Consider the following 18,747-nt stretch of genomic DNA (forward strand, 5'->3'; position numbering starts at 1 on the left):
ATGAGGATTCCTTTTCACCAAAGTCCCTCCAACACTTATTATTACTGTTACTACCTGTCTTTTTGATAACAGACAATCTAACAGGTGTAAGGTAGTATCTCATTGTACTTTTTATTTGCATTTCCCTAAACTAGCAAAATTAAAATAATTTTAAATAACTTACATAAAATATAAGAGAAGGAAATACATCCAAACTTATTTTGCAAAACCAGATAAGGATACTATAAAAAAAGAAAACTACAAGTCAGTATCCTTGATGAACATAGATGCAAAAATTCTCAACAAAAATTAGCAAACCAAATTTAATAGTATGTTAAAAATATCATACAACGTGACCAAATAGAAGTTTTTTTCAGAGATGCAAAGGTGGCTCAACTCATACAAATCCACTTATGTGATACACCACATTAACAAAATGAAAGATGATAATTATATGATCATTTTAATAGATAAAGAAAAAGCATTTGATTAAATTCAGTGTACAGTTATTTTAAAAAAGATTCAACAATGTGTGTTTAGAAAGAACATAATCAACATAATAAAGGTCATATATGGCAAGCCCACAGCTAACATCATACTCAATTATGACAAGTTGAAAGCTTTTCCTCTAAAAGGAATAATACAAGATACAAACTCTCACCACTTCTATGCAACATAGTATTAGAAGACCTAGTCAGAACAATTAGGCAAGAAAAAGAATTAAAAGCATCATCTCTATAAATTTAATGCAATTCCTATTAAAATACTGATGGCATACTTTAAAGATACAGAACAAATATACCAAAAATTTATATGGAACCAAAAAAGAAAGTGAATAGCCTCATCAATCTTGAAAATGAAGAATAAAGTGGGAGGTATCACACTTCCTGATATCAAGTTATACTACAAGGCCATTGTACTCGAAACAGCTTGGTACTGGCATAAGAACAGGCATACAGATCAATGGAACAGAACAGAGAACCCAGAAATAAACCCATGCCTTTATGGTCAATTGATATTTGACAAAGGAAGTAAGAGCATAGAAGGGAGTAAAGACAGTCTCTTTAATAAATGGTGTTGGGAAAATTGGACAGCTACCTGCAAAAGAATGAAACTAGATCACCAACTTACACCATTCACAAAAATAAACTCATAATGGATAGAAGACTTAAATGTAAGTCGTGAAACCATAAACATCTTGGAAGAAAACAGACAGTAAACTCTCCGATATCTCTTGTAGCAATATATTTCCTGATTTATCTCCATGGGCAAGTGAAATAAAGGACAGGATGAACAAATGGGACTATATCAAACTAAAAAGCTTTTGCACAGCTAAAGACAACAAAAACAAAATAAAAAGACAAACTACACAATGGGAGAACATATTCACCAATACCTCTGATAAGGGGTTAATAACCAAAATTTATAAAGAACTTCTAAAACTCAACACCAGGAAGGAAAACAATCCAATTAAAAAATGAGCAAAAGAATTGAATAGACACTTCTCCAAAGAGGACATAGAAATGGCCAATTAGCATATGAAAATATGTTCAACATCTCTAATCATCAGAGAAATGCAAATTAAAACAATAATGAGATATCCCCTCACACCTGTCAGAATAGTGCTCGTTACCAAAACAACGCACAGTACGTGCTGGCGAGGGTGTGGAGAAAAGGGAACCCTCCTGCACTGCTGGTGAGAATGCAAACTTGTGCAGCCACTGTGGAGAACTGTATGAGGTTTCCTTAAAAAATTAAAAATGAAACTGCCTTTTGACCCAGCTATCCCACTTTTAGGATTATATCCTAAGAATACCAAATCACTGATTCAAAAGAAGATATGCACCTCTATGTTTATTGCAGCATTGTTTACAATAGCTAAAATCTGGAAACAGCCCAAGTGTCCATCAGTGGATGAGTGGATTAAAAAGCAGTGGTATATATATACAATAGAATACTATGTGGCAGTGAAAAAGAACAAAATTTTAGCTTTTGTGACAGCATGGATGGACCTGGAGATTATTATGATAAGTGAAATAAGCCAAGCAGAGAAAGAAAAATGTCATATGATCTCACATATATGTGGAATCTAAAGTGAGCTAAGGAATGGGATAGAGGCAGAGGCAGGGTCACAGAGACCAGAGGGACAGCTATCAGAGGGAAGAGAGATGAGGGGATGGGATCAGAGAAGATAAATGGAGTAGTGAAACTATATATACATGACACAGAGATATAGATAACAGGACAGCAAATCTTAGAAGGAAGGGGGGAGGGAGTTAGAGGGAGGGTGTAAAGGGGGTATAAAAAGGGACACAGGGGTGGGGGTGAGGGAGTTATATTCAGTGGGACACTTGAATCCATGTAAACACAATAAATTAAAATTCTTAAAAATGTTAAATAAAAAAGCATCCTACTCAGAAAGGAAGCAGTAAAACTGTCTCTATTCATAGGTAACATTATATATATATAACCTCAGGCCTGGCTAGTTAGCTCAGTGGTAGAGTGTCAGCCCAGTATGTGGATGTCTTGGGTTCAATTCATGGTCAAGGCACACAGGAGAAGCAACCATCTGCTCCTCCACCCATCCTTTTCTCTCTCTCTCCCTCTCTCTCTCTCTCTCTCTCTCTCTCTCTCTCTCCCCCCTTTCCACAGCCATGGCTCAGTTGGAACAAGTTGGCCCTGGGCACTGAGGGTGGCTCCATGGCCTTGCTTCAGGTGCTAAAATAACTCAGTTGCTAGGCAATAGAGCAACTGCCCCAGATAGGCTGAACATCGCCCCATAGGGTGTTTGCTGAGTGGATCCTGGTTGGGGTGCATGCAGGAATCTGTCTCTCTGCTTTCCACTTCTCACTTACGAAAAATGTTTTAAAAAGAAAAAGAAAAGAAAGAAAACCTCAAAGCGTCCACCAAAAAAAAAGTTAGCAATAAATAAATTCAATAACGTTTCAGAATACAAAATCAATTGCATTTCTATACATGACAACAAACTATCAGAAAGAGAAATGAGAAAAACAATACCATATAACATTTTATCAGAAAAATAAAAACATGCTTAGGAATACATTTTTACCCAAAGAGATGAAAGATCTGTACACTGACAACTGTAATACATTGATGAAAGAAGTTGAAGAGGACACAAATAATGGAAAGGTAGTCTGTGTTCATAGGTTGGGAAAACTAATATCATTAAAATGTTCATACTATGAAAAATCAATCCATAGTCAATGCAATTCCTTTCAAAATTCCAATGACATTTTTTACAGAAATAAAAAAATTAATTCTAAATATTTTTGGAATTACAAAAGACCCCCAAATAACCAAAGCAATCTTAAGAAAAATGAACAAATCTGGAGGCATCACATTTTTTTATTTCAAACTGTATTACAAAACTATAATAATTAAAACAGTATGGTATAGACATCAAAACAGACATGCAGAACAATGGAACAAAATAGAGAGTTCAGAAGTAAACCCATAGATATATGGTCAATTAATTTAAGACAAAGGATCAAAAAATATACATTGTGGAAAGAATAGTCTCTTCAATAAGTAGTGTTATGAAAACTGGACAGTCACATACAGAAGAATGAAACTAGATCCCTATCTTACACTATACACAAAAATTAATTCAAAATGGATCAAAAACTTGAATATAAGACATAAAACTATAAAACTCCTAGATAAAAACATAAGAGATAAACTCTGTGACATTGGTCTTTATAATGGTTTTAGGGATCTGATAACAAAAACAAAGATACCAAAATAAAAAATAAACAAATGTGATTACAACAAACTAAAAACCTTCTGCACAGCCAAAAAAAAAAAAAAACTAACAAAGTGAAAAGGGAACCTATGGAAAAGGAGAAAATATTTGCAAACCACATGTGGCTAATACCCAAGATATACAAGGAACTCATACAACTCAAGAGCAAAAAAACACAAATAACTCAATTTTTTAAATGGGCAATGGACCTCCATAGATAATTTTTTCAAGAAAGAAAATACTAATGAGCAACAAGAAGATTAAAAGATGCTTAACATCACAAATCAGCAAAAAAAAATGCAAATTAAAACCATAATGAGATATCACCTCCCAAGTGTAGGGGGGCTATTAAAAAGACAGGAGTAAAAATGGTGGTCAGGATGTGAAGAAAAGGGAACTGATGTACACTGTTGATGGTAATATGAACTGGTACAGCCACTATGGAAAACAGAAAAGTACAATAAATACTGCGTGGTGTCACCTCTATGTAGAATCTAAAAAAGAAAGGGAGAGAGAAGAGAAGTAGAGGAGGGGGGAAGGAAGAAAAGGGAAGGAAGGAAGGAAGGAAGGAAGGAAGGAAGGAAGGAAGGAAGGAAGGAAGGAAGGAAGGAAGGAAGGAAGGAAGGAAGGAAGGAAGGAAGGAAGGAGGGAGGGAGGGAGGGAGGGAGGGAGGGAGGGAGGGAGGGAGGGAGGGAGGGAGGGAGGGAGGGAGGGAGGGAGGGAGGGAGGGAAAGGAAGAAAGGAAGGAAGGGGCTTTATTTATCATCGCCAAAAGTTGGAAGTAACCAAAATGTCCTTCAGTAGATGAATAGATAAATAAATTGTAGTACATTCGGACAATGGAGTATTATTCAGATTCAGCACTAAAAAGAAATGAGTAATCAAGCCATAGGAGACATAAAACAAACCAAAAAAAACCCCAACACTTTAAATATGTATTGTTAAGTGAAAAAGCCAATCGAAAAGTCTGCACACTATAATTCTAACTATCTAACATTCCAGAAAAGTTAAGACTATAGAGACAGTAAAAAGATCAGTGGTTGCCAGGGTTGGGAGTGGGGGTAATAAATAGATGGAACACAGAGGAGTTTTAGGGCAGTGAAAATACTCTGTATGGTATTATAATAGTGGAGATGTGTCATTATAAATTTGCCCAAACCCATAGAATGTTCAACACCAAGAATAAAACCTAATGTAAACTTTGAGTGATGGTGATGTGCTAATGGTTCATCAATTGTAACAAGCAGACCATTCCGATGAGAGATAATGGAGGAGGCCATGCTTGTGTGTGAGCAGAAGCTATGTGGGAAATCTCATACCCTTAGATTTGTTGTGAACCTAACTGCTCTAAAAATAGTTTTTAAAATAAGGAAAAGAAATGATTTGGTGTTTTGTGCCACTCTCAGAATAAATAAGAAATTAAGTTTCAATCTTGTGTTAAATAACTATTTCTCCTTATAAATTAATGTTACCAATTGATTTTTTTAGGAAAGTGAAAGAATTTGGCTCATATTAAAAATACAAAACCAGCATATAATTATAACAACAAGGTTTTATTAAATAATTAATATTAAAATAAATCAAGGGCTGTTCTGTATTTTGTATGTGAGTCTCACTTAAACTCTGACTTACACAGGTGAGGAAACTAAGGCGTTCCTTAGTTTCAGATGGTCCTTTAATGTTTCCTACTGTGTAGAAATCCTGCATTACCAAGAACTGTGGTACCAGGCTACTTTATTTTCTAACAGGTAAAATAATGACCTCTTTAAATTTAGTGTAATTCTTTCTTGGCCATAGGAGGTTATGCTCTCAATTTCACTTAAAGGCTTTGAGATTCCTAATAGAGGAGAGGTAGTTAGTTAGGGAACATGATAAAAGAGGCAGATTTCATCTAATAGTACACTGTCTAAGAAGATGGATTGGAAATGTAAAGAGCTAATAACACTGAAGATATTTTTGCTAGGATATCTTTTATACATTAATTATACAGAAGAGCTTGCTTAAATGGCTACTCTCACCATAGATATTTCTTTTAAAAAGGATTATTTTTCTTACTCTGCACGAGTTGGGTGATGTTACCAGAGAGCGATCAGGGAGATAAGTTGATATAGTAAGACAAAGTTTATTTCATTTGAAGTACAAGCTCATTCATTTAACCCAGTGGTAGTTAACCTGGTCCCTACCGCCCACTAGTGGGCGTTCCAGCTTTCATGGTGGGTGGTAGCGGAGCAACCAAAGTATAAATAAAAAGATAGATTTAACTATAATAAGTTGTTTATAAAGATTTATTCTGCCAAACTTAGCAAAAATCCGACATAAATTACTTGGTAAGTAATTATTATTATACGCTTTAACTTGCTGTAACTCTGCTTTATAAATTTTATAAAGTAAAGTTACTTCCCTACTTTATAAATCACCATTAATGTGGAACCGGTGGGAAGTTAGAAAATTTTACTACTAACAGAGATACAAAAGTGGGCGGTAGGTATAAAAAGGTTGACTACCCCTGATTTAACCAACCAATGAACCATCATTATATAGGTGACTATGTCACTATGACATGGTCAAATCATCTCTGTGTCTAAGCTACTCTAGTTTTAAATCAGATATTCATTAAAACTGCTTCACTTGGCAAAATTTAAGATACTCTTATTTATGTTTCTACCACAATGTATAAGGTAATATGGTCCTATAATCTCTTACTAGATATTCATTATAATATCTTTCAGAAATAAATGTAATCTGATGTGGAAAACCAACTTAAGAATTTTATTTTTCATTTAACCCAGTGGTAGTCAACCTGGTCCCTACCACCCACTAGTGGGTGTTCCAGCTTTCATGGTGGGTGGTAGCGGAGCAACCAAAGTATAAATAAAAAAGATAGATTTAACTATAGTAAATTGTTTATAAAGATTTATTCTGCCAAACTTAACAAAAATCTGACATAAAGTACTACCGGTTCCACAGTAATGGTGATTTATAAAGTAGGAAAGTAACTTTACTTTATAAAATTTATAAAGCAGAGTTACAGCAAGTTAAAGCATATAATAATAATAAATAAAATTTATTTAATAAAATAAGAATTTATTAATTTATTTAATAAAATAAGAATTTTATTTTTCATGTTTCTCTATATCTCCCCTAAAGACAATCTCCAAATAATTAAGTAGAACAATACACATTGTTTTTAAACTTCAAATTTTTTTTATTTTCATCTTCTTTAATTTCTAGGGTTCTATTTGTATCTGGTTTTATTGGTATACATATCTTGCATAGATGACAAGTGGGTATTTTTACTTTTTTAAAAAAATTATATATTATTTTTAAATCAAGGTGAGAGGGATAAATATTCAAGGGATTGACGACTACATACCAGTGTTGTGCCTGGCTTATTACTTATATTTCATTTACTCTTTCCAGTTGGGAGCTAAAATCGTTCTATTTTCAGTCAATTGCCAACAACTTCATATTTGCTCTATATAATGAAAGAATGGGAAAATCTAGTTATTTCCTGCTTGCATATTTCTTTTCTTTCTTCTGCAGCTTTCTTGTTTCTTGTTTACATAATCAATTTTTCTTTTTCCGGAGTGATCATTTCTTTACCATATTTTCAGTTATCATACAGCTTTCAAACAGTCCTACATTTTGCTGCCCTTCTTATCATTTGATTTTAATTTCCTCTTCTTAAATTTTTTGAAATTATTTTTTTTTTGGATGTTAATTTAGTTGGTTCCTTTCTATCCTTCCAGCTAAATTTTCTTTCCTTTATATATCAAACAAATTCTTACATTGTGTTATGAGCATAGTCAATGGTCAGCAAACTTGATGCTTACATTCATTGGATCCAATAAAATAAGTTCAAGGATTTTATTTAATACCACACACACACACACACACACACACACACACACACACGCACATGCACGCGCACATGCTACATTAAAATAAATCAATGTAAACAACTGTGATCCTCTTTCAGAAACATGATGGCCACTTCACAGTCATCCAGTTGGTCGGTATGCTTCGAGGCATTGCATCGGGAATGAAGTATCTTTCTGACATGGGTTACGTTCATCGAGATCTAGCAGCTAGGAATATATTGGTCAACAGCAACTTGGTATGCAAAGTTTCTGATTTTGGTCTCTCCCGGGTGCTGGAAGATGATCCAGAAGCTGCTTATACAACAACTGTAAGTTCCCGTTTGGTTTTCCAATATAGTTTGTTAATTTTAATTATTTTCAATGTCATTAGAATAATTCTGGTTTTGTTTTTCTGCTCTTGTCATTTTTCCAATTTAACATCATTAGTTAATTGAAAATATTTACTTTATCTAAGTGTCTAATTTAAAACAAAATAAAATCTCTTATATTTAACTGTTTTATCCTGACCGGGCAGTGGTACAGTGGATAGAGCATCAGACTGGGACGCAGAGGACCCAGATTTGAAACCCCGAGGTCACCAGCTTGAGCGCAGGCTCATCTGGTTTAAGAACAGCTCACCAGCTTGAGTCCAAGGTCACTGGTTTGAGCAAGGAGTCACTCGGTCCGCTGTAGCCCACTCCCGGGTCAAGGCACATATGAGAAAGCAATCAATGAACAACTAAGGCACCACAACGAAGAATTGATGCTTGTCATCTCTCTCTCTTACTGTCTGTCCCTCTCTCTGTCTCTGTCACAAAATATATATATACATACATATATTTATATATTTAACTATTTTATTTAACTGTTTTATTTCTTCCATTATGTTGAAAATTTATTTAAACATACTCTTGAGGTCCACCCCTTCTCACAAAGCTGCTTTCGCCTGAGGTATTTTTGATGCTTCAATAATTATCTCCTTTAAATGGAGCTCTGTGCATTGAAGAATGGTGTAATAAGTTAAGTCAATGACAGGGGTTGAAGAATGGTGTAATAAGTAGAGCCAGGGGTTATGAAATGACATTTTTTTCCCCTCAGAGTAAATGTTATTGAATGATCTGATTGATCATACTTAGAAATAAACAATATATGTTTCTCTAGAGATATGTAAATACACTCTAAATCTTTATTTGACTGATAATTGGGTAAAATGTGAGCAAAAATAAAAGGCTAAAACTTTAGAACTACACTATCATATGTAAATTATATGATCTTAACTCAAGATTATATTAGTTAAGCATCTCTGAATGCCTCAAAACCACTTTATCCCACTGATCATTTTGGTTATTGTTTCAAGGAGCTCATTCTCCAAGTCTCTCTTTTGTTCTCTTAAAGCTAATAATTTATAAAACAATAATATATTCTGTTATCTTTAAACAAAGCCCTTACCATTGCCTCATTTGATAGCTTCAATGAAAAATAAGCCAGTAAAATTATTCAAGATGTTTTATTCTTTCCTCTTTTTCTGACCTTACACTTTATTTTAAATGAAGAAAATCCATTATTTAGGTCCCTCTTATTTTATTTTCTAAGTGATTCTTTTAAAAATTTACTGTAAAAAATACTTCAGACTGGATGCAAGTTTAATATTATAGATGAAACAGGTTATGCCCTTATTATGTTTGCTTTGTAGAAATGCCCTATATTAATTTATCAATGATATTTTCATTAATTTCTCTAACAAAGAAATACAGTTCTAAGGAAAATAAATTAATATCTCAAAATCTGATCTCAATAGCAGTATCTATTGATCTTTTAATTTAACCAAAAAGTTTCATAAAAATGAATCTTTCAAGTCTGAAAATAAATTTATTTTTTAAAAAAACAGTATTTTCAACTCCATTTTCTAATTGGAAATGTCATAATTATTTTCTTATTTCCAAGAACTTCATTTTCTTCCTTTTTATTTTTGTAACTGTATAACCTTAAGTAACAAAACAATGCATATATGATTTTCCTCTTATGTATATTATTTCCAACCTTGGAGAATAGTGTTCAAAGTTATATAAATATTATTAAGTACAATATTTATAAAATAGCAACAAATACTATCTACAAAAAGAATAAAATAAGATAGAAAATAAAGAATAAATAGGAAATAACTACTAGACTCTGACTGTATGCTTATATAGATATACTTAAGACCCCTTATTAAATGACATTTCAACTACATTTTAAAAGAAGAAGCTTATAACTAAATTTAAGATACCAGGCCCTGGCCGACTGACTCAGTGGTAGAGCATCAGCCCTGTGTTTGGAAGTCCCCAGTGTTTGATTCCCAGTCAGGGTACACAGGAGAAACAACCCTCCACCACTGCACCTCTCTCTATCTATCTATCTATCTCTCTTTCATGTCCTCCCACAGCCATGGCTCGAATGGTTTGAGCAAAGTTGGCCTTTGGAACTGAGGATGGCTCCATGGCCTTGCCTCAGGCAGTAAAATAGCTTGGTTGCTGAGCAGCAGAGCAGCAGCCCAGGTAGGCAAAGCATCTCCTTGTAGGGGGCTTGCTGGATGGATCCTTATTGGGGTGCATGCAGGAGTCTGTCTCTGCCTCCCTGCCTTTCACTAAATAAATAAATAAATAAATAAATAAATAAATAAATAAATACATTTAAAAGACTGATAAAATTGACAGTGTTACCCAAATCTTGAAGTATATATATGTTTTGTTGGGGCAGATTTGACATATAAATTCCAACATGTTCTCTGCCTTATATGATCATAGAGATTGAGAGGTCTAGAACAGGGCTATTTTAATTTAAATCTGACTACAGAATTAAACATCCTATTAAAATAGAAACCAGAATATTAACCTCCAAAGGTACCTCTTAAAGCTATAGATTATGCCTCAGTTAAGAAATGTCTCTGAATTTAATAGGTATTAACTAAATGGTAAATAATGTAATTAAGCATATTATTTTAAAAGTCTCAGAAATTCCTAACTGCTTAGAGGATTCTGTAGTACAGAATATTATATACTGATTATTTGGAATTTTTAATGATCATGGACATTCACTACTTAAAATGTCAGAGTTCTTGCCTTACTAAAGCTTACCCTTTGACAGAGTAGACAGACTGATGCTTTTGTGCATAAAGTATTATCCTAAGGACCTAAAAACGAAATATAGAAGTATCAAAAAGTAGAAGTCTGGAGAAGGCTTCACAAAAAAGATAAAATTTGAACCAAATATTAGAATATTTCATTGGACACAGAGTTGGTAAAAGGGTCTGGATAGAGGGAACAAAAAGATGAAAGGATATGGCAATTTGGGAAAGTGAATGGTCACAGTGATGGAAACTTGAGCATTTTTAAACGAGGTGAGGAGCGGTGGAGGGACCAGGTTGTGAAGGTAATTGGGTGGCACTTCAAGAAATATAAAGTCTTTTCTATAGCAATTAAGAGACAGACATTGACTGATCTAAATAGGGGAGTAACAAAACGCATGTATGTTTTAAAAGATATTATTGACAACAGTATGAAGGCAGAAAAGGGAAGGATGAGGAGGGGAGGGAAAGGGAAGAAGGACAGGAGGACTAGGAACCAGGAGACCAGTTAGGGCATTACTGCTATAGATAAGAAAGGCTCTATGGCTTTAGGTCACAGGTACTCAGTCTCAAAGCAATCAACAGAATTCCAGATTGAGCATTGACGTTCTGTTGAAATGCTGTGTAAAAATTTTAGGACTTTATATCAATATACTTCAGCCCCAAGTACTTTTATTTCCTGTTAAAATAAATGAGATGGTTGGAGAACTGCCTAGTGAAGATATATTTCAATTTAAGCAAACCCTGAATAATAGAATACTAAAGAAGAATAGTCATTTATTTGAAAATGACTTTTGTTATACGAAAACATTTACATGAAAATATCTTTAAAGAATAAGCTCGCTTGATATGTTTTTTAAAGTATTAATTTCATTTTTTTAAGTTATGTTTCTTTCTTAAATGATTTTTATTTTTTCTTTTGCTGTGTAAGTATAATTGCTGTTTCCTCACTACTTATGAATGATTTTATAATCTGTGTTAAGAAGGGTTAGGAAGAAAGGAAGGCGCTGTGAGCAGCGCGTCCGACAGATCTCCCCAAAATCACAACAAATTTATCAACTAGAAACAGGAAAATTTATCTTCGGAGCATTACGGAGTTCCACACAAACTGAAAGCGAAAGGACTGTTATCACTTGAATCTGAGAGACGAGGGTGTGGAGGAAGCTACCGCAGGGACGTTCATTCAAGCCACGAGGAAGTGCGCCTGGGGTGAGTCATCCCGCACTCGGGAGCCGCGAGCCACCGCAGCGAGCCGCCGCCGCGAGCCGCCACCGCGAGCCGCCGCGAGCAGCACCCGGGTTGGTTGCAGAGCGAGCACCGCCGCCGCGATCAGCCGCCGCGAGCAGCCGCGAGCAGCTCCCAGTTCGGTTGCAGAGCGAGCACCGCCCACACTCCGGAGCGGCGAGCAGCCGCTGGCGCGCGCCCGGTCTGGTTGCAGACCGAGCATTGCAGACCAAGCACCGCTGACGTTCCCAGTGGCCCGCGCACGGGGAGCGGGAGAGGCCCCAGGGCGGTATTCCCTACTTGGGAGATTCTCTCCGCGGGCGGGGCACCTCACCCAGCCATTCAAGCTAACAATCAAGCGTTGGGGGAGGGGCGCGTGCAGGCAGCCTGAAATACCTTCAGGAGCACAGCTGTGACCCAATTACTAAAATTAACTTAACCCGTGAAATCTGCGCACCCTCGGTTCTAATTGATAAGATCTCTCTCAGTTCACCGACCCAAGACAAGAGGTGTGATATTTTTTAGTGCCTCTCGCTAAAGGGGCGGGGGCAACTTCTGATTGATAGAGCCTCCATATTCAGGGATAAACGCTAACAAGAAGGACTTGGCAGATAATAAGATCTATACTACACTAGTCGCAAGCAGAGACTAGTGCCTCTTCTTTCCAGCCAAAACAGGCTACAAAGTGTGGAAAGCCTGGGTTGAGAGGTCCAACGGAATGCTAGGCGCTGAACAGTCACCTTGACAACAATTGACTCCCACCCCCGCCTGATTACACTGGAGGCCCTGACTGCCAGAGCCTTTCCCAAAGCCTTGCACTGAGTGGGGATAGAGTGGGGATTTCCCAGCTCTTTGAGCCTCTTACTCCCCAGGCAGAAGCAGTGGCAGCCTTATAGCTGGATCACCAGGCTGCTAATTCAGGAAGGGGGGACTAGGAGAGAGAATCCAGGAAAGCAAACTCTCTCATCGTTGGACCCTGCAAACGCCAACAAGCCTTGACTACCAGCAAGACTAAAGCCAATTATATGACATTGCCATAGAATCCCATCAACTGCAAATCCCTACCTAAGTGTGACACAGGGGCAGAGCCTGGGGTACAGAGTCACCGACCAGGAAGAGGGAGAGGAAAGAAAAAGGAAGAAGTTAACATCTTAAAATCAAGAAAAATCCACAGACTTTACAACTTGTTCCACTAATTTTTTTTGTTGTTGTTGTTTGTTTCTTCTATCTTATTGCCTTTATCTCCTCCACTTCGGTCCTTCTATTCTCTGCCCATCTTATGCTTCCCTTTTCTTGAACTACACTACCCATAAGTGTTACATTTTATTTCTCTTCTTCATCCTCACCCTCCTTTGGGGTTATACTCCAGAACACTTAACTCTCACTCTCTCATCTTTTGTTTTTGTTTTGTTGTTGTTGTTGTTGTTGTTTGTTTTTTTGTTTTTGTTTTGCTTTATTTTGTTTTTTTCTCTTCCTTTTTTATTTCTTCCTTCGTTTTTCTCTTTTTCTTATTTTTTCCTTTCTATTCGTTTTTTCTTTTCTCGTTTTATTTTCCTCCCATTTAATCCTCAATCACGAACAAATTAGTTAATTTGGGACTCAAGGCTTTTTTTGGCTTTATTTTTCTTTTTCGCTTTTGTTTTTGTTTTTTTCTTGTGAGTTTATTTTTGTGGCATTTTGGATCCTCCCAACCCAAGGTCTCCATTGTATTTGGTCTTCGCTCCACTTAATACAACAGATTTTTACTTATTATTTTTATTTTTTTCTTCTTTATTATTCCTTTTTTTGTCCTTTTTTCTGGTACCCTCTTATCCCTCTCATTATATCTCTTAGTTGACCATCACCCGCAGGCAGATCATCTTATGCTTGTCTAAGATTTTCTTCCTTTTTTTTTTTTTTTTTTTTTTTTTGCATTTAGTAGGTCCCTAGTCCCCTTTTTTTTTGCCCCTTGAACTCTTCACCGCAAACCAGGCCCTCCATTATAGGCACGATATTTCCCTGAGGAGGGGAGAGGAGGGAAGGAGAAGAAAGGAAAAAAGGGGGAAATAATAAATTATTACTGCTTTTTTTTGTGGGGTGTTTTACCCTTTGTTTTTTTTTTTGTTTTTTTGTTGTTGTTTTTTAATTTTTACTCTTTATTAATTCTAATTAGTGCTATCAACAAGACCACCCTCAGATGCCAATAAGAAAGAGGAAATCGAATATTATGGATACAAAAGAAAGAGAGGTAACACAAATAGATGTGGAAAAATCTATGGAGAAAAGACTTAACATATTGGACGCCTTGGAGTTAAATGACAGAGAATTTAAAATAGAAATCTTAAAAATACTCAGAGATATACAAGAAAACACAGAAAGGCAATATAGGGAGATCAGAAAACAACTCAATGAACACAAAGAATATATTACCAAGGAAATTGAAACTATAAAAACAAATCAAACAGAAATGAAAAACTCAATTCACGAGCTGAAAAACGAGGTAACAAGCTTAGCTAGCAGAACAACCCAGATTGAAGATAGGATTAGTGAAATAGAAGACAAACAACTTGAGGCACAACAGAGAGAAGAAGAAAGAGACTCAAAAATAATAAAAAACGAGAAAGCCCTACAGGAATTATCTGACTCCATCAGAAAGAATAACATAAGAATAATAGGTATATCAGAGGGAGAAGAGAAAGAAAATGGAATGGAGAATATACTCAAACAAATAATAGACGAGAACTTCCCAAGCCTGTGGAAAGAACTAAAGCCTCAAATTCAAGAAGCAAACAGAACACCGAGTTTTCTTAACCCCAACAAACCCACTCCAAGGCACATCATAATAAAGATGACACAAACCAATGACAAAGAAAAAATTCTCAAGGCAGCCAGGGAAAAGAAGAGTACAACATATAAAGGAAGGCCTATTAGATTATCATCAGATTTCTCAGCAGAAACTCTACAAGCTAGAAGAGAGTGGACCCCAATATTTAAAGCCCTGAAAGAGAGGAACTTTCAGCCAAGAATACTATACCCATCAAAGCTATCCTTCAAGTATGAAGGAGATATAAAAACATTCACAAATACAGAAAAGATGAGAGAATTTATCACCAGAAAGCACCCACTCCAGGAAATACTAAAGGGGGTTTTCCAACCAGATTCAAAGAACAAAAGAAAACAACACCACAAGTAACAGCTCCACCAAGAACACAATAAAACCAAACTTAAACTGTGACAACAAAGGAAAAAAAAGGGGGGAGAGAATGGAGATTAACAGTAGCAAAGGACGATGAAGTGCAGAAATACTTATAAGATAGGGTACTACAATGAATATGGTAGGTACCCTTTTCATTACTTAATGGTAACCACCCTAGAAAAAACCACCACAAAAACACATGACTTAAAAAAGGTAGCAACAGAGGAAAGAAGTATGGAACACAAACAAACAGAAACAAATGATAGAAAAACAAAAGAGAAGAATCAAACTAGATACAAAACTAACAGAAAGCAATTTATAAAATGGCAGTAGGGAACCCACAAGTGTCAATAATTACACTAAATGTAAATGGATTAAACTTACCAATAAAAAGACACAGAGTAGCAGAATGGATTAAAAAAGAAAATCCAACTATATGCTGCCTACAAGAAACACATCTAAGCAACAAGGATAAAAACAAATTCAAAGTGAAAGGCTGGAAAACAATACTCCAAGCAAACAACACCCAAAAAAAAGCAGGTGTAGCAATACTCATATCTGATAATGCTGACTACAAGACAGAAAAAGTACTCAAAGACAAAAATGGTCACTTCATAATGATTAAGAGGACACTGAATCAAGAAGACATAACAATCCTTAATATATATGCACCAAACCAAGGAGCACCAAAATATATAAGACAGCTACTTATTGACCTTAAAACAAAAACTAACAAAAATACAATCATACTTGGAGACCTCAATACTCCGCTGACGGCTCTAGATCGGTCATCCAAACAGAGAATCAATAAAGATATAGTGGCCTTAAACGAAATACTAGAACACCTGGATATGATAGACATCTACAGGACACTTCATCCCAAAGCGACAGAGTATACATTTTTCTCTAATGTACATGGAACATTCTCAAGAATTGACCATATGTTAGGCCACAAAGACAATATCAGCAAATTTAGAAAAATTGAAATTGTACCAAGCATATTTTCTGATCATAAAGCCTTGAAACTAGAATTCAACTGCAAAAAAGAGGGGGAAAACCCCACAAAAATGTGGAAACTAAACAACATACTTCTAAAAAATGAATGGGTCAAAGAAGAAATAAGCGCAGAGATCAAAAGATATATACAGACAAATGAAAATGAAAATACGACATATCAGAATCTCTGGGATGCAGCAAAAGCAGTAATAAGAGGAAAGTTCATATCACTTCAGGCCTATATGAACAAACAAGAGAGAGCCGAAGTAAACCACTTAACTTCACACCTTAAGGAACTAGAAAAAGAAGAACAAAGACAACCCAAAACCAGCCGAAGAAAGGAGATAATAAAAATCAGAGCAGAAATAAATGAAATAGAGAACAGAAAAACTATAGAAAAAATCAATAAAACAAGGAGCTGGTTCTTTGAAAAGATCAACAAAATTGACAAACCCTTGGCAAGACTCACCAAGGAAAAAAGGCACAGGACTCAAATAAATAAAATCCAAAATGAAAGAGGAGAGATCACCACAGACATCATAGATATACAAAGAATTATTGTAGAATACTATGAAAAATTATATGCCACCAAATACAACAATCTAGAAGAAATGGATAAATTCCTAGAACAATACAACCTTCCTAGACTGAGTCATGAAGAAGCAGAAAGCCTAAACAGACCAATCAGCAGGGAGGAAATAGAAAAAACTATTAAAAACCTCCCCAAAAATAAAAGTCCAGGCCCTGACGGTTATACTAGTGAATTCTATCAAACATTCAAAGAAGACTTGGTTCCTATTCTACTCAAAGTCTTCCAAAAAATTGAAGAAGAAGCAATACTTCCAAACACATTTTACGAGGCCAACATAACCCTCATACCAAAACCTGGCAAGGATGGCACAAAGAAAGAAAACTACAGACCAATATCTCTAATGAATACAGATGCTAAAATTCTAAACAAAATACTGGCAAACCAAATACAACAACATATTAAAAAAATAATACATCATGATCAAGTGGGATTCATCCCAGAATCTCAAGGATGGTTCAACATACGCAAAACGGTTAACGTAATACACCATATCAACAAAACAAAGAACAAAAACCACATGATCTTATCAATAGATGCAGAAAAGGCTTTTGATAAAATACAACACAATTTTATGTTTAAGACTCTCAACAAAATGGGTATAGAAGGAAAATATCTCAACATGATAAAGGCCATATATGATAAACCATCAGCCAACATCATTTTAAACGGCATAAAACTGAGGACTTTCTACCTTAAATCAGGAACAAGACAGGGTTGTCCACTCTCTCCACTCTTATTTAACGTGGTGCTAGAAGTTCTGGCCAGAGCAATCAGACAAGACAAAGAAATAAAAGGCATCCATATCGGAAAAGAAGAAGTAAAGGTATCACTTTTTGCTGATGATATGATCCTATACATCGAAAACCCGAAGGACTCCACAAAAAGATTATTAGAAACAATAAACCAATACAGTAAGGTCGCAGGATACAAAATTAACATACAGAAGTCCATAGCCTTTCTCTATGCCAACAATGAAATATTAGAAAACGAACTCAAAAAAATAATCCCCTTCACGATTGCAACAAAAAAAATAAAATACCTAGGAATAAACATAACAAAGAATGTAAAGGACCTATATAATGAAAATTACAAAGCATTGTTAAGGGAAATCGAAAAAGATACAATGAGATGGAAAAATATTCCTTGTTCTTGGATAGGAAGAATAAATATAATCAAAATGGCCATATTACCCAAAGCAATATACAAATTTAATGCAATTCCCATCAAAATCCCTATGAGATTTTTTAAAGAAATGGAACAAAAAATCATCAGATTTATATGGAACTATAAAAAACCCCGAATAGCCAAAACAATCCTAAGGAAAAAGAATGAAGCTGGGGGCATTACAATACCTGACTTTAAACTATATTATAGGGCCACAATAATCAAAACAGCATGGTATTGGCAGAAAAATAGACACTCAGACCAATGGAACAGAATAGAAAGCCCAGAAATAAAACCACATATATATGGTCAAATAATCTTTGATAAAGGGGCCAACAACACACAATGGAGAAAAGAAAGCCTCTTCAACAAATGGTGTTGGGAAAACTGGAAAGCCACATGCAAAAGAATGAAACTCGACTACAGCCTGTCCCCGTGTACTAAAATTAATTCAAAATGGATCAAAGACCTAAATATAAGACCTGAAACAATAAAGTACATAGAAGAAGACATAGGTACTAAACTCATGGACCTGGGTTTTAAAGAACATTTTATGAACTTGACTCCAATGGCAAGAGAAGTGAAGGCAAAGATAAATGAATGGGACTACATCAGAATAAAAAGTTTTTGCTCAGCAAGAGAAACTGATATAAAAATAAACAGACAGCCAACTAAATGGGAAATGATATTTTCAAACAACAGCTCAGATAAGGGCCTAATTTCCAAAATTTACAAAGAACTCATAAAACTCAACAACAAACAAACAAACAATCCAATAAAAAAATGGGAAGAGGACATGAATAGACACTTCTCCCAGGAAGAGATACAAATGGCCAACAGATATATGAAAAGATGCTCAGCTTCATTAGTTATTAGGGAAATGCAAAT

At 35.4% G+C, this 18,747-nt stretch overlaps 1 protein-coding gene across 2 annotated transcripts in view; it reads left to right on the top strand.

Moving 5' to 3' along the window:
• EPHA6 (EPH receptor A6) overlaps nt 1-18,747 on the top strand; it is an 883,820-nt gene that overhangs the window by 728,431 nt on the left and 136,642 nt on the right. For both annotated transcript variants that reach the window (XM_066348030.1, XM_066348031.1), the window contains one exon: nt 7,722-7,931. In XM_066348030.1, the coding sequence (XP_066204127.1) occupies nt 7,722-7,931 (210 nt within the window). The remainder of the gene's footprint in view (nt 1-7,721; nt 7,932-18,747) is intronic.

This window comes from Saccopteryx leptura, chromosome 8 (assembly GCF_036850995.1).
Source record: "Saccopteryx leptura isolate mSacLep1 chromosome 8, mSacLep1_pri_phased_curated, whole genome shotgun sequence".
NCBI classification, from domain to species: domain Eukaryota; kingdom Metazoa; phylum Chordata; class Mammalia; order Chiroptera; family Emballonuridae; genus Saccopteryx; species Saccopteryx leptura.